General features: G+C 41.8%; 1 protein-coding gene across 1 annotated transcript in view; it reads right to left on the bottom strand.

The window, feature by feature from the left end:
• Nucleotides 1–1,544: 1,544 nt before the first annotated feature.
• LOC124852592 (B-cell receptor CD22-like) overlaps nucleotides 1,545–16,070 on the bottom strand; it is a 483,032-nt gene continuing 468,506 nt past the window's right edge. The window contains exons 9-13 of the mRNA XM_047341613.1: nucleotides 6,237–6,497; nucleotides 5,152–5,412; nucleotides 4,524–4,614; nucleotides 2,879–4,407; nucleotides 1,545–1,835 (exon numbers count right to left, since the gene is read on the bottom strand). Of these exons, the coding sequence (XP_047197569.1) occupies nucleotides 4,386–4,407; nucleotides 4,524–4,614; nucleotides 5,152–5,412; nucleotides 6,237–6,497 (635 nt within the window). The 3' untranslated portion in view covers nucleotides 1,545–1,835; nucleotides 2,879–4,385. The remainder of the gene's footprint in view (nucleotides 1,836–2,878; nucleotides 4,408–4,523; nucleotides 4,615–5,151; nucleotides 5,413–6,236; nucleotides 6,498–16,070) is intronic.

The raw sequence follows: 16,070 nt of genomic DNA, 5'->3' as shown, positions 1-16,070 counted from the left end.
CTTCCATGTTCCTCTTCACTCCACGGTGTGGTAGGACAGACACTGTACAAAGACGGATTGGGCCCCAACGATCAATCCACCAGTTTGACATTTAAGACTGGACTCACGGACGTTGAAGGGACTTTTATGTGCACACTTTTTAAACTTTTATTTATTTTTGTTCATTGTTTTGGGTAAATTTATGCTGTATTGTAAGTGTCAAACAAACTTGAACTGCAGGTTATGTGTTCTAATACAAGTTCATTCAAAGTAATCCCGGTGTTAATTCTCGTTACTGATATTCAAGTCCAGGGCTCCTGTTTACCTAGTATCTCTGATCCTGCTCCACATTTACACTCTTTCTAGTGTAACCAAGGGTCACACAAGCATTCATCCACCTCGTCTCTGCAACGGGACCCGCAAGCAGTTCAACTCACGGGAAGAAGACAATAAATATGTGCGTGTTGGAAGTCACGTCTGACTGGCTTTATTATGAAAAGGACGAACGAAAGACAGAACAAATAGTGGAAGTGAGATTAAAATATAGTAAGAGTTTCAAAACAATAGCAAATAGGAACAAATGAGCTTCACATTTAATGTAAAAATAAAAATATATATGAACAGAATAAAAAACAACTTTTAATGACCCTGAAAGAAAATCTGCTTTGTTCCAAAACTGTACATCACAAAGTTAGAAAACAGGAAGTTGTGAGTGAACAACAAATGAAATAAACAAGACTATAAATATGAATAATGTTGTGAAGAAAAAGAAAAAGTATAATTAACATCAGTCTCCTAAAGGTGCAGCAAACAAACTTATTATGTCACTAAAATTACCAAAACTAATATTATAATAATGAATCAATAATCCTAATGAAGAATAAGTAATAATATATTATCTTTTTTGTATAACTCATAAACCTGGATCACAGCAGTACAACATTATTCTGTTCGTAACAACATTCGAGCTTCACACCCTGAGAGAGACGTCAGAGGAAAATGGCCGCCGTGTGAACATGGTGGATTAAAACACACCTAACTCCTTCTTCTTCACGTGTTTAACACGTGATGTGAGAAATACCACAAAACACTAAAGTGAAATCAATGGGCCTGATGCAAACTTTGAACAGACACCAGAGGCAACACAGCTCATCTGGTGTCAGCAGTTCACTTTGTGTTAATGGTCACATTCAAGGTGTTCATCACGTAAGTAGCAGCTCACATCCACATGAGACGTGGTCCCTCCAGTCCTCAGAGGAAATGAGTAGAACTCCTGATCGGCTGATGATGGAAACGCTGGAAACAATAGTGTAGAAACAGAAAGAAGTGAAAGTGACAGAATCCTCTCTGTGGTTTTATCAGTCAAACTCTTTACTACCATCTAGTGGCAGCAGTGTCACACTACAACTAACTAATAATGCTTGTTTTGACCCACCGCAGATATTTTCATGTTTGAAGCTGCAAGTTATAAAATGTTTGATATTTTTCATTCAGGCTAAATGTGGCGTTTTTAACAACTTCTACAAGTTGCTGATATATTTCAGATAAAAGTCGAGTCACCGAAGTCGTTTGGATTCATCCTCGGGGCAATTTATCCATTAGCTGTCAAGACAAGTCACTTAAAACTGAACATTCACTTCAACAATGATGCTGGAGTCTGCCTGTCACCAAAGTAGGATTCATCCTGTGGGGACCATGAACAGTTGTATGAACTTCTATTCAAATCCATCCCGCAGCTGTTGAGATATTTCCATCGGGACTAAGGTGATTTCCAGACGTTGGTCTAAACAGCAGGAGGTTTTTTGACTGTGCTGTACAATGCAGCTGGATCCTCTCCAGTGTCCTGACCTCTGGTTCTGAAAGGAGATAAAACAAATAAATGATCAGGAGGTCATGGAGACGTAGCATTAAAGGAGACATATTGAGTTTCAAAGTTCTGCAAAGTTAAAAAGCCCAAAGTCTGAGCTCCTCTCCTGGTAAAACGAGCTCCTCTGCCCCACAGAAAACATGAAGCTCCTGAAACACCTCACCAGTAGTCCCGCCCGTACCTCTGCATCATCGGCAGAAGCCAGGGCTGTAGCAAACGTAGCATAAGCAGTATTTAAACGTAAACAGTGGTGCGTTGAACACATTGTGTTACGAAGTGTTGCAACAATGTTAGCGGAGGAGGTCACTCTTGGCGTTCTCGTGGAAAACATCTCGGAGGTAGATGATGTGGGTTAAAATACGTGTTGAATGCTTCAATACAGGCTGAATGTCACAGTCTCTGCTTCCGTCGTTTGGAACAGCAGCTTCTAACACCAGCATCTGTAGAGAACTTTAGAATCCATTGTGTCACTGCCTTTTTAAAACAGTCGCTGCTGATTGGGAACACCTCTGACACACCACCAAACGAGAGCCCGCTGCACACGGGTTCAAACAAACATGTCGTTCACCACGGAAACGCTAGTTAAACTATAAGAAATGTTTTGAGATTGAATGTGTCCCTCAGAAGTGAGAGTGGAGGATTTCCTACAGCACAGGAAGTGGTCAACCAATCACAACAGAGTGGGCCGGGTGACCAATCAGAGCAGACTGGGCATTATCAGGAGGGGGGGGGCCTTAAAGAGACAGGAGCTAAAACCAAGTGTTTGAGACAGAGGCTGAAAAGAGGAGCTGCAGCAATAGACAGTCTGAGGAAAGTGATGTTTTCTGAACATTAAACATTTTAAAGTCACAACACTAATTAAAATGATCAAACTGAATATGAGCAGAATATGTCTCCTTTAACAAATACACATTTTTAAACAAAACAAGAAAATGAAAGTGTAAAAACAAATGACTTCTATAGGATATATCTCTGTTTATGATGTTTTGTGGTGTTAGTGAGGATAATGGTCCTGAATGAAGAGCTGCTCACCTCGGGGCAGATCTGTTACAGTTGACAGAAGCGTACGCAACCTCCTCCGCCTCCTTGTGTTTGCTGGGTTCAGCTGATCCGACGTGGGAGGAGACAGGATCCGTCTGACTCTTCATGAAGTGGACACTGGCATAGGGAAGGTCACAGTTTTCCTCAGTCTGATTGGGTAGACGCTGCAAACACAAATTTGCTTTTGAATCTTGTACATGTGGCAGTATGGACAACGTTAGAGTCCAACTATAGCAGCTATTGATTTATTTAAACCACCTCCTTCTGCACCAGACGTGTTTCAAGGACAGGAAACATGTGGTTCTACTAAAAACCAAAAGGAGGGAAGGTCTTCAGGTTGAATTCCAAACACTAACACTACAAACTTCTCACTTAGTGTGTATGTGAGCCACTTGTGTGTGCGCTTTCACATCGGTTGTGTCCAGATAAGACTACATCTGGGAGCTGGATGTTCACGTACTGCAGCCAAGTTTGGTCGAAACAAGTTGTGTAACATCATTTAATTAGAGGTCGAGCTACACACAATATAATCCCTAGACCCCAAAACTATCTGTAAGCAAATCATTGATAAAAACTCTGTTAGCACTATATTTTGGGTGTATAGTGTGTATCATTTAATTGTATTACACTTTAATATAACTGCAGGTCTACAGACACAGAGGCACTTAAAAAAAGAAAAGTCAGGCTCACAGAAACTAGAAGGAGCGAGAAGGAAGGGGGATAGGCCACACCCCCTTAACTCCCTTCTTTCTCTCAGTCTTGTTCCGACCAGCAACGAGTACACAACTCTCCGTCTCGCCGATGCACCACGCCCTACTCACCGACACTCAATGCCACACAGCGCTATCTCTCCAAACTCGTAACACAATTACCTCAAATTCACGTCAAAGGGCAACATACTCACTAAATACAGATATGAAAGAACACGACTGCTCTGTCGATCAACCTTTAATTATAGAGCTGCATCCACACGCAGCCAACACTGACTTTATTTGTCCCAACGACACAGACTACGAACAGCAGTCTCACACACACTTAGTCTCAGACAGAACAATGCAAAATCAAGGTATTACACAGCCACACCCAATGGTGATCTGCTCCACATTACAATGCTCCACACTAAAGATATCTGAACCAATCAATACAATCTTTCACAAACTTTGACAAGATTTAAAGCAGCACATGTTACAAATCAACAAACTTAGAGCAGCATCAAGTGTCATAGTTCAGCAAAAGGTTTTGAACAAACCGCACAGCACAGAAAATTATAACACTCAGCAATTTGCTTAAATGGATAGATTACCAGAAGGAAGTTCAAACACCAGATGATTGTTTTTACAATGGCAATTTTGACTGTGATTTTAATAACTAGTTTTTAATCTTCACATGACAGAGAAAAGGGTTTGATATGAGAAATAGTGGCGTTTGAAAGGATTGGACGCTGAACTGTGTGTCTCACCTGCTCACTGTGGTCAAGTCTGTCCCCAGGATCAGCAGATTACTGAGAGTTTCTCTTTCTTCTGATCAATTGAACCAAATAACAAACAATATACATAATAATTGAGTTGATTTAATTTAACAGGACAGATTTTCAGGAATTCATCGTACAAAGCTTTAGTGGAACAGATTTGCTCACCTGATCAGTAGGAACACGGAGAGGAGAGTCACAGAGAGGAAAACTGCAGCGGCTGATCCAATGAGTGCTGATCTCAATGATCCAGGTGAAACTATGATGAAATAACTTTTACTTTATCATTTCACAAAATCACAATACTTAAAGGTGCAGGACGAAACATTTACAAAAACAACTTTTCTCGATGTTCTGACTGAATATAAAGACAGTTTCTTTTCTAATAAAACGTGTGAAGAGCCCTGTTCAGAGTGGCCTGTTTGTGGGCGTGTCTCTTAAAATGTTACTGAGCCACTGCTCCCCCTGCTGGGAGGTGTATGTGTGACGTGTGCACAGGAGCAGGGTTTTGTTTTCACCACTGTCTGTCTGCTGAGAGCTGTTTGCTCGTTACATGAATGTGCACAGTGAAGGAAATATCTTTCAAGTTTACTGAGCATGGTGAAAGCTTTATGGATGTTTTAACAGACGCTGGGTGGATTCCTCTTTGTGCTGCTGATGGTCTGACTGTGAATATTTATGGGGAAGAAGTCAAACGACCCATATCTGCACATTTAAAATGTAAAGGACAAAGAATGGCTAAAGTCAATCCACAGCTCCAGAACCTTTAAAGGTGTTAGGACTTCACATGACTCACCTGCTGCAACAGTCAGATGTAAGGTGGTCTTACTACGTCCTTGTGTGTTCTGGGCCTCACACTGATACTTTCCACCATGTTCAGCTGTGATATTAGTGATGGTGAAGATTTGTCCTGATGCTTTTGGTGAGTCCTCGTCCTCCTTGGACCAGGTGTAATTAGCTGCTGGGTTAGCATCACTGCTGCAGGTCAGAGTCACCGAGCTGCCCTCCATGATCTCACCAGAGGGACTCACTGACACAGAGGGAGGCTTTGGAGCGTCTGGTGTAAAACATGCAAGATCATGAAATCAACTCAGAAATATTCATGAACCAAAGTGAAGAACTTTTCAATCTCTGGTTTTGATAAGTGCTTCTTAAATATAGTTGATCATTATTAACGCTGGGCGCCAGCACAGACAGAAGCAGGTACTGCTTCTGGGTTTTGTTTTCAGCCCGTGTGTGTGAATGTACAAAATAACTCAACACATGAACCAGACTTACTGAATATTATAGTGAATATTAACTTTTCAGCTGATCGGTCAAAGGTCAGAGGTCAAGATGAGCAAAGATTTGACCCAAAAGACACATTTTCCAAGATATTTCCACAAATAGCAGAGAGACTAAATCATATACTGATCAGAACATTATTCCCCATCATATAATGGATAGATGACTTATAAGTAATGTCACAAAGAAGTTAGAGATTTACATCATGCATCCTTAAAACTGCCTATCTGCTGTATTCCTGCCTCTAATAGGACTATAGAGACGACCTGAAGCTTATATACACTGAAAAATAATCTATGATCATATGATGGGAATGTCGTCACTATGAGTTTAGAAAATGACGTCATATAGTGTAGCTATGCAACAACAGATGTTTTCACCCCAGTCTGTTTGTTTGTTGGTTGTTGATTTTAAGCAAGATTACACAAAAACTACTGAGTCGATTAGCATGAAACTTGAAGGTAGGATGAGGTACGGGTCAGGGAAGAACTCAGTAGAGTTTGGTGTGAATCCAGATAAGGGGGCGGACCCAGGAACTTTCTGTAAGATTGCGAGACAGTGCTGGGTTTCATGGATATGTGGATGTTTTCTACTCACACTGGACGTCTAAGTGTAGAGACGTGGAGTTGATCCGTCCGTACTGATTCTCAGACTTGCAGGAGTAGACCCCGCTGTCCCCAGAGCTGATGGAGGAGAGACGATAAACGCCCTCTGGTCCTTGAAGCAGAGTTCGGTTCTCCTTGTACCAGGTGTAATTAGCTGCTGGGTTAGCATCACTGCTGCAGGTCAGAGTCACCGAGCTGCCCTCCATGATCTCACCAGAGGGACTCACTGACACAGAGGGAGGCTTTGGAGCGTCTGTATGTGTGAAAACAGAATGATGATAACAGATGACAGACAATGTGTTTAACATTTGGGGACATATATGATATGATGTGTTAAAGTCAAAGGTGCTCAGGTGAGTGGAGGCACTGAGTTACAACAGCAAGGTTGTTAAACTGACACAGGTAAATTCTTCTTTTTGTTAAGTGAGAGGTTTTTTTCAATGATTTCCTGTTGCACTACTGTTTCCAGACTCCCCTGAATGTCCACAGATTTCCAAACCATAGTCCAGTTTGTAACGTGGACTTAAACGTGACATATTATGACCCTTTTCCACAATTAGACAGAGTTTCTACCTAATAAATGTGAAGAGCCCTGTTCAGAGTGACCTGTTTGTGGGCGTGTCTCTTAAACTGTTAATGAGCCACTGCTCCCCCTGCTGGGAGGTGTATGTGTGACATGTGCACAGGAGCAGGGTTTTGTTTTCACCACTGTCTGTCTGCTGAGAGCTGTTTGCTCGTCACGTGAATGTGCACAGTGAAGGAAATATCTTTCAAGTTTACTGCGGATGGTGAAAGCTTTATGGATGTTTTAACTGATGCTGGGTGGATTCCTCTTTGTGCTGCTGATGGTCTGACTGTGAATATTTATGGGGCAAACTGACAACACACACATGCATATAAAAGTGCACAGATGTTAGATTAAACCTAAAACAAAGAAGTAACTTGTGTTTTGTAGAAACTGTGAATTTCTTCATTTTACAGAGTGTGAGAAACGACTTTAGTGGCTGTTCCCACCAAACCTGAATCATCCTCAACTAAAGCTGTAAGCAGCGTTGAACAGGCCTGCCCCCCCTCGATCCAGCCAGTGGACACAGCGGTTTACTTTTCTCAACCGTCCGACACTGCGATTGAAAGATGCTAATTCCGAGCGATGGAGTGTGCAGCTGTGTACATGCTTCCTGTGTCCACTATGTGGCACCGGAGAACACACCCTGCCGCCTTTATGCTGCTAATATATCAAGTAGAACACGACATAGACATTCCTTGCTAAACCGAAGGAGTAATTAACACAAGGGTTACTTCCAGTGACAACCAATGGGGGCACAATGACTGTTACTGAATATGAATGATTTAATAAAATGAACACTTGAAAGATGCACCAGTGTGAGAAGAACTACCAAGAATGACAGGCACCATCTTTGAGAAAAAGGTGTTTGATTTGTAGACAGACATGTTTTTAGCTTGGTCCATGTCCCATCCACTGACATGGAAAGAGCGAATTTTATAGAAAATACTGCAGCCAGCCACCAGGGGGTGACAGATATCATTGGCTTCACTTTGGGGGTAGCTGTCATGTTGTCCATCTTTATATTCAGTATCAAACGTGAAGTTGAGGAAGATTAGACGTTGTAAATTTGAGTTAAAACAAATTCCTGTTTCATCTGGTGAAACATCAAGAGTTTGACATGTCACCATGGAAACGTGAATATATAACATAGACTTTTGTGTTCCTGGATGAGCAGGTGTCCTTCTGCAACAATCTCTGTTAAATCTTCAAAATGTACTGATGTGCTTTAATCGTCCAGAAACATTATTAGCAATAAACTTGTTGACCTAGTTTTTATGTCAAAGTGCTTCGCGGATTCTCAGCTGGGGCGACCTCAATAGTCCTTTAAATGTTATTATGTAACAATTCGTAGATTTATAAATACTACAAGACCTATATATTTGTTGACTTGTGTACTTACATTATCAAAATATTGTTGTTAGAAACCTCAGAAAATGATTATTGGTCACTTCCATTGATTGTTATAAAATCTTTTAGCTGTTCTAATATTGATTACAGCTAATTACAATTATAATATTTAGAAGTGAATATTATTGTTATTGTAACATTTTGACAGTAACATACATTACGGTTAGAGTTAGCTAACCTGAGGCTAACTCTACACCTGGTTGAGCCTGGGAAATATTTTCCAATTATGGGAGAAGAAGAACAACTTTCTTACCTTTGCCTTTATTGGCTTCCAGGAAGTGAGAAGTGAGAGAATTTGTAATCTGGGTTAACCAACCCATCAGAGAGAAAACAAACCTTTACAAACACTGCACATGTCTATATGTTTTATTTCTTCTGGTTCCGTGATGCTATAAAATCACATATAAACAACAGATTCATGTTGTGTTCTTCAGTGTTTGGTATTTGACTGTGCTGTACACCTTTTTTTTTCATTCTTTGCGGCCTTTTTCAGATGAATAAGTCCCCCTCTTCTTCCACGTCTTTGTTCTGTAGAGGGCAGAATAAACCACTCACACCACAGTTTTTAACCTCAATAAGTGTAGTGATGAAAATGTTCCACGTGTGGAGCTGCTCACCTTGTTGCCTGTCACGAATCGAACAGGCGCTGTATTCTGCCCCACTCCTCCTCGTCTTCCTCAGTTTCTCTCTGGGGTTGAACTTCGACCTATGTTGCAGTAGTGGCATCTGCCCGGTTCTGGTTGAAGCAGGCGCTGGCGTGGACGTCATCGTGCGGCTCTGCTGGTGGGTGTGTGGGCACTTGGCACAAATCTGTCGTACAGTAAAATACTGGCTGGGACAGGCTGGAATCTGTATGCTTACTCTTTAACTTTATTTAGGTACTGAGAGTTTCTCTTTGTTGTAGGCCTGATCCTACTCTGCTGAATCAAACTGTGATGGCAGCAGTGATCTCTTGGAGCTTTCTGTTTTTCCCTGCTGGTCACCAGCTCATCTTCTTAACAGATGACCCCGGTGTCACCACCATGAAACATTCCTCTACATTTTACTCCTAACTAGAATTACCCTTCGGTTGTGCGCCTCCTCCAGCCAGTGCAGTTTCAATATTCATATATTTATTTCTTGCCTCATATGAGACCATGTTGACAAAATCCAATCTGTTCATCTTTTAGTCAAAGTTTCAGAAAATTCATTAAGAGCAGATTCAGAATATCATGTTCAAAGGCCCAGAACATGTTGGTGTGGCCCTGTGGCTGTGACCTTTGACCAATCAGGTCATTCCTGAGTGTCAGTGAACATTTGTGGAAATTTGAAATGATTCTCTCAATCTGTTCATGAGAGCTAAAAATGGTTCAGGAGGTCACAGTCACCTTGACCTTTGACCTCCACCTGATCATCGCCATCGGACAGACGGACAACCTGTAAACATAACGCCTCCGGCCATTGGCTGTCGCCCGGCACAGAGGCATAAGATCCAGTCAGTTTCTCCTTATGGAGTTTAAGCTTTTTGTTAGAGTAAAGGAATATGACCTCCCAAGACATTCATGAATTTGACCCTTCTCATCAAATCACAATGACAGTAGACGCCACCGGTTAATGAGGCAGCCTTGAAGGTGGAGATCAAGTGCTTTGAAATGAAACTATTCATTTACCTGCTCTGTCTTCTGGTCTCTCACCGCACTCACGTTGTTGTGTGAAGGACTTGTTTCTTCTAGATGGGAGGAAAGAAATAAACAGTTGGATGAACTAGAAAACTCCTCCAGAGAGAGAGAGAGAGAGAGAGAGAGAGAGAGAGAGAGAGAGAGAGAGAGGCGATCAAGAGGAGTCAGTGTGTGTGTGTGTGTGTGTGTGTGTGTGTGTGTGTGTGTGTGTGTGTGTGTGTGTGTGTGTGTGTGTGTGTGTGTGTACCAGAACTTGGTTCCTGTTTGTAGTGATTTGTATTTTTGTGACATGCAACAAGTTTCTCTCCTCTAACCATCTGGGGAGCTTTATTTTGAAAATCAGCCTCTATTCAGACTTGCCTGTGAGGTCTTATTACGAACTGTATGTTTCTATTCCAGTAGTGTCACTGTGTGACTGAGTCACCTGATCCACAGGAGAGGCAGCGGGGAGTATGACCACCAGGAGAAAGAGCTGTAGTTGTTCAGTCACTGCTAGTTCCATGCACCTGGAGAAATCACACAATGGATGAACAGGGAATGTTGCAGGATGTTTTGACTGCAGATAAAGTCAATCCACAGCTCCAGAACCTTTAAAGGTGTTAGGACTTCACATGACTCACCTGCTGCAACAGTCAGATGGAGTGGCCTCATACGTCCTCGTGTGTTCCTGGACCTCACACTGATACTTTCCACCATGTTCAGCTGTGATATGTGGTGATGGTGGTGTCCTGATGCTTTTGAGTCCTGCGTCCTCCTTGGACCAGGTGTAATTAGCTGCTGGGTTAGCATCACTGCTGCAGGTCAAGTCACGAGCTGCCCTTCATGATCTCACCAGAGGACTCACTGACACAGAGGGAGCTTTGGAGCGTCTGGTGTAAAACATACCCAAGATCATGAAATCAACTCAATATTCATTAACCAAAGTGAAGAACTTTTCAATCTCTGGTTTTGATAGTGCTTCTTAAATATGAATGATCATTATTGGCGGGCGCCAGCACAGACAAGCAGGTACTGAGGTTTGTTTTCAACCGTGTGTGAATGTACAAAATAACTCAACCCATAGACAAACTTACTGAATATTATGGTGAATATTAACTTTTCAGCTGATCGGTCAAAGGTCAGAAGTCAAGATGAGCAAAGATTTGACCCAAAGGTAAATTTTTCCAAGATATTTCCACAAATAGCAGAGAGACTAAATCATATACTGATCAGAACATTATTCCCCATCATATAATGGATAGTGACTTATATAAGTAATGTCACAAAGAAGTTAGAGATTTACATCATGCATCCTTAAAACTGCCTATCTGCTGTATTCCTGCCTCTAATAGGACTATAGAGCGACCTGAGCTTATATACATTGAAAAATAATCTATGATCATATGATGGGAATGTCGTCACTATGAGTTTAGAAAATGACGTCATATAGTGTAGCTATGCAACAACAGATGTTTTCACCCCAGTCCGTTTGTTTTGTTGGTTGTGATTTTAAGCAAGATTACACAAAACTACTGAGTGATTAGCATGAAACCTGAAGGTAGGATGAGGTACGGAGTCGCGAGAGGAAGGGCTTTCAGGAAAGTTTTGGTGTGAATCCAGATAAGGGCGGACCCAGGAACTTTCTGTAAGATTGCGAGACCAGTGCTGGGTTTCATGGATATGTGGATGTTTTCTACTCACTGGACGTCTAAGTGTAGAGACGTGGAGTTGATCCGTCCATTACTGATTCAGACTTGCAGGAGTAGACGCTGTCCCCAGAGCTGATGGAGGAGAGGCGATAAGCGCCCTCCTGGTCCTTGGAGCAGAGTTCAGGACTCACTTGTACCGGGTGTAATTAGCTGCTGGGTTAGCATCACTGCTGCAGGTCAGAGTCACCGAGCTGCCCTCCATGATCTCACCAGAGGACTCACTGACACAGAGGGAACCTTTGGAGCGTCTGTATGTGTGAAAACAGAATGATGATAACAGATGACAGACATTGTGTTTAACATTTGGGGACATATATGATATGATGTGTTAAAGTCAAGAGTGCTCAGGTGAGTGGAGTCACTGTGAGTTACAACAGCAAGGTTGTTAAACTGACACAGGTAAATTCTTCTTGTTGGTAAGTGAGGTTTTTTCAATGATTTTCCTGTTGCACTACTGTTTCCAGACTCCCCTGAATGTCCACAGATTTCAAACCACAGTCAGTTTGTAACGTGTGGACTTAAGCGTGACATATTATGACCCTTTTCCACAATTAGACAGTTTCTTCCTAATGACGTGTGAGCCCTGTTCAGAGTGGCCTGTTTGTGGCGTGTCTCTTAAATGTTACTGAGCCACTGCTCCCCCTGCTGGAGGAATATGTGTGACGTGTGCACAGGAGCAGGACTTTGTTTCACCACTGTCTGTCAACAGAGCTGTTTGCTGCGTCACGTGAATGTGTGCAGTGATATCTTTCAAGTTACTGAGGATGGTGAAAGCTTTATGGATGTTTTAACTGATGCTGGGTGGATTCCTCTTTGTGCTGCTGATGGTCTGACTGTGAATATTTATGATGCAGAAGTCAAACGACCCATATCTGCATTTAAAATGTAAAGGACAAAGAATGGGACGAATTCAATACATATCTTCATAATAACCTGTGTTTCACTCATGTCACAGTAATAAAGATGTTTGCTGAACTCCTTCCCAGCTCATTCTCAGCTGTGCAGTAATACTCTCCAAGTCTGACGACGGATGGAGCTGAGGACAAATTGTCTCTTCACTGAGGTTGAACTTGTTTATCTCTCCACTTCTCTTGTACCAGGTGTGTTGTAGCTGCTGGGTTAGCATCACTTTGCAGGTCAGAGTCACTGAGCTGCCCTCCGCGTCTCACAGAGGGACTCACTGACACAGTGGGAACCTTTGGAGCATCTGAAAGATAGTTTATATTAACACACAGGATGATACAATCAAAACACTGTCTGTATTATTTGTTAAAAGTTAAATTTAAATTATTTCCACATTATTGTAGCTTCATGAGGAGCGTAAACTCACCCAATGTAGGAGAAGGGAAACGCTCATGTCCTTCTATAGCACAGTGAATGGCTGTCTTCAGCATTAACATGTTGGAGGTGAAAGTATTTTTTAATCCAACAAGTTTCTTGTGTGTACCAAACGTAGGAAAGATGATCAGGGAGCTGACACCTGCTGTGACAGAGTCAGCTCTGTCCCAGGTAGAATGGATTGGCTGTTTGATCTCTCACATGTACCTGGAGCTGAGGGCTATGAACAAATATTTTATTTCAACATACACACTAACATTTCAAACTGACTGCATGTAAATGTTACCTGTGACAGACAGAGTGACCCAGCTGAACCAGTAAAGCTCCCAGTAGGTTGGTTGTTGTGAACCTGAACTTGTACACAGCTAGTCGCTCTCTCTCAGGTTAGAGATTCTCAAGAGTGCACTTGTTGTTTCCCGAGATACTCCACCACGACCTGAATACTTCAGATCCAGTCCTTAGATCACGTAAATCCTCTTACTCTCTTTAATGAACCCAGAAAGTTTTCTGAACTGTAGTATCAAGGTGATTCAACCTGGATGGGTATGTAGGTGCAGGTAATGTCCACTGTTGATCCTCTGAAGGCACAGATCTCAGTAGAAGTGTAACTCACATCCCAGCCATTCTTTGACTCATACCACTGTAACACAGAGCACATCAGAGAATCAGAGATAAACTTATACATTTATAAAACTAACTCCATGTATTTTCTCTGGTGAATCACCAGTCGGCAGTTTTCATTTTTAAGATGATGACGATGCCAAGATGAGAAACTTTCAGTTCACAAAAAAACACAGAGGGAAGTGCCCTTTGAACTTCCAGAGTGAGAGAAACACACTGTTGGAGGTGAGAACATGAGGACCTTGTAGAAGTTGCTCTTATAATGGAGCAAATGGCCAATAGATGATCTGTGTCTTTTTATGCAGAGTCGACCAAAGATGGACGGCTACGTCTCCACTTTCCTCCACTCTCAGAAATGAAGCCAAAATATCCTGGATACCAACGCATGCCATCACTGCATTTGGAACCTAGTCTGCACAGTAGTGATCTGGAGATGGAGCCACAGTATCAGGTCCACGCCCATCATGAGCTGCGACCAGTCACAGGTCATCTTCAGCTGTCAATCATGAAGTTTAATCTAATTTTAATATGTCAAATAACTAATTAAACCAAACTTATGAGAAACATGAACAATAGAGTGAAATGGAAACGACCTAAAATGACTTTCGACCATCTTTGAAAAGAAAATGTATTTGAGTTTTTAGAATGGTCCATGTTCCATCCACTAACATGGGAGGCAGGATGTATGTTCTATGCTGCGGCCAGCCACCGGGGAGTGATCACAATGCTTTGGCTTCACTACAGGCAATCATCTTAATCTTTATTTACACAAGCAGAATACTAGTACTAGTACTGCACTAGTTGTCAGTACTGACAGTAGTATCCCAAGAGTTCAATGTGCCCATGCAGGAAAAAGTATTTAAAGACACATGAAGTTATGTTACAATGCATTATCTCAAATACTCCAGCAGATGGTGCTGTGTTAGTGAAATACTGTAGATTAAACTCACACATTGACGGAGAACGGAAATCCTCGTGTCCTTTAACAGCACAGGAAACTCTGTCTGCAGAATAGAAATTATCTGAATAAGATGCTCCTTCAATCTTCTTCTGTTGATTCCTGTACCAGACGTAGTTCAGATGATCAGGAAGACGACAACTGCTCTGACACCTGAGCTCTGCTGTGTTATAATAGTAATACTTCACCTGATCACTCCACCTGCACATGCAAATCTGTGTGTGAGAATAAAGAATTCCATTTAGTCCAAACTGACAACCCACACATGCATATAAAGTGCACAGACACACTCAAGTGAACCAAACAAGATACTTAGAAATAAATGAATGAATATTCCAGATATAAATATTACCTGTGACAGACAGAGTGACTCCAGCTGAACCAGTAAAACTCAGTAGGTTGGTTTTGTGTGAACCTGAACTTTGTACACAAGCTGAGTCGCTCTCTGTCAGGTTGGGTTCTCAGAGTGCACTTGTTGTTTTCCACAGAGATACTCCACCACGACCTGAATGCTCCGGATCAGTCAGCAGATCCAACGTGGTCCATTACTCTCTTGAATGAACAGAAAGAGTTTCACAGACTAGCAGTATCATGGTTATTAAATGTGGATGGGTATGTGTAGGTACAGGTAATGTCACTGTTGATCTATCTGTGGCTACAGATCTCAGTAGAAGTGTAACCATCCCAGCCATTCTCACACTGTACCACTGTAACACAGAATCAGATTCATAACGACACCAGAGAACACTTGGTTACTTTTTACTTTCTGTAGAAAAGAAACACATTTCCATGAAACAGCATTCCATAGCATTTCAACTGATGACTCCACACACACTGATGACAATTCCTGCATCGAGAGAGAGGAACTCAGTCATGATGGTAATAATAATAATAATAATAATAATAATAATAATATTTTGAGCTCTAGGCGATGAAAATTCTAAACAAAGATACAAAATAATACTGATGATAATTCCTTCATATATTTTCTTTCTGCATCACTTTACAGGTGGTGATCTGAAAATGAATGAATGGTTCATTTATATTTTTACTTTCTTTCTCAAACTCACTTCAGGTGTAGATCAAGTCGAGTGTAGTAGTGAAACATGATAGCAGACGTACAGTACCTGTCACGGTGAGAAGAAGGACAACAAATCCACTCGCTGCTGCAGTTACACTCATAGTAGCTGCTGCTCTCGTCTGTGACACAAACAATAGAAACGTCCACAGATAAATAATGTGCACAAGATGAAACTCAGTCACATCACAGACACGTCTACCTACAACACAGAAGAGTCTGAGAATAAAGACAGATTCTGTAAGATAAAGATAAATTTAAACTGTTAACACATCCCACTTCCTTCCTCTTTCCACTTACATGCTTGCTGAGCCAGATGGTGTTAGATTAAACTGTGGTTTGTACGAGTGTGAGAAACGACTTTAGTGGCTGTTCCCACCAAACCTGAATCATCCTCAACTAAAGCTGTACGCAGCGTTGAACAGACCTGCCCCCCCCCCTCGATTCAGCCAGTGGACGCAGAGAGGTTTGCTACTCAACCGTCGACACTGCACGATTGAGAAAGATGCT

This window comes from Hippoglossus stenolepis, chromosome 2 (assembly GCF_022539355.2).
Source record: "Hippoglossus stenolepis isolate QCI-W04-F060 chromosome 2, HSTE1.2, whole genome shotgun sequence".
Taxonomy (NCBI): domain Eukaryota; kingdom Metazoa; phylum Chordata; class Actinopteri; order Pleuronectiformes; family Pleuronectidae; genus Hippoglossus; species Hippoglossus stenolepis.
The sequence above is the reverse complement of the archived record's forward strand: the minus strand, read 5'-3'. Positions and strand labels throughout refer to the sequence as shown.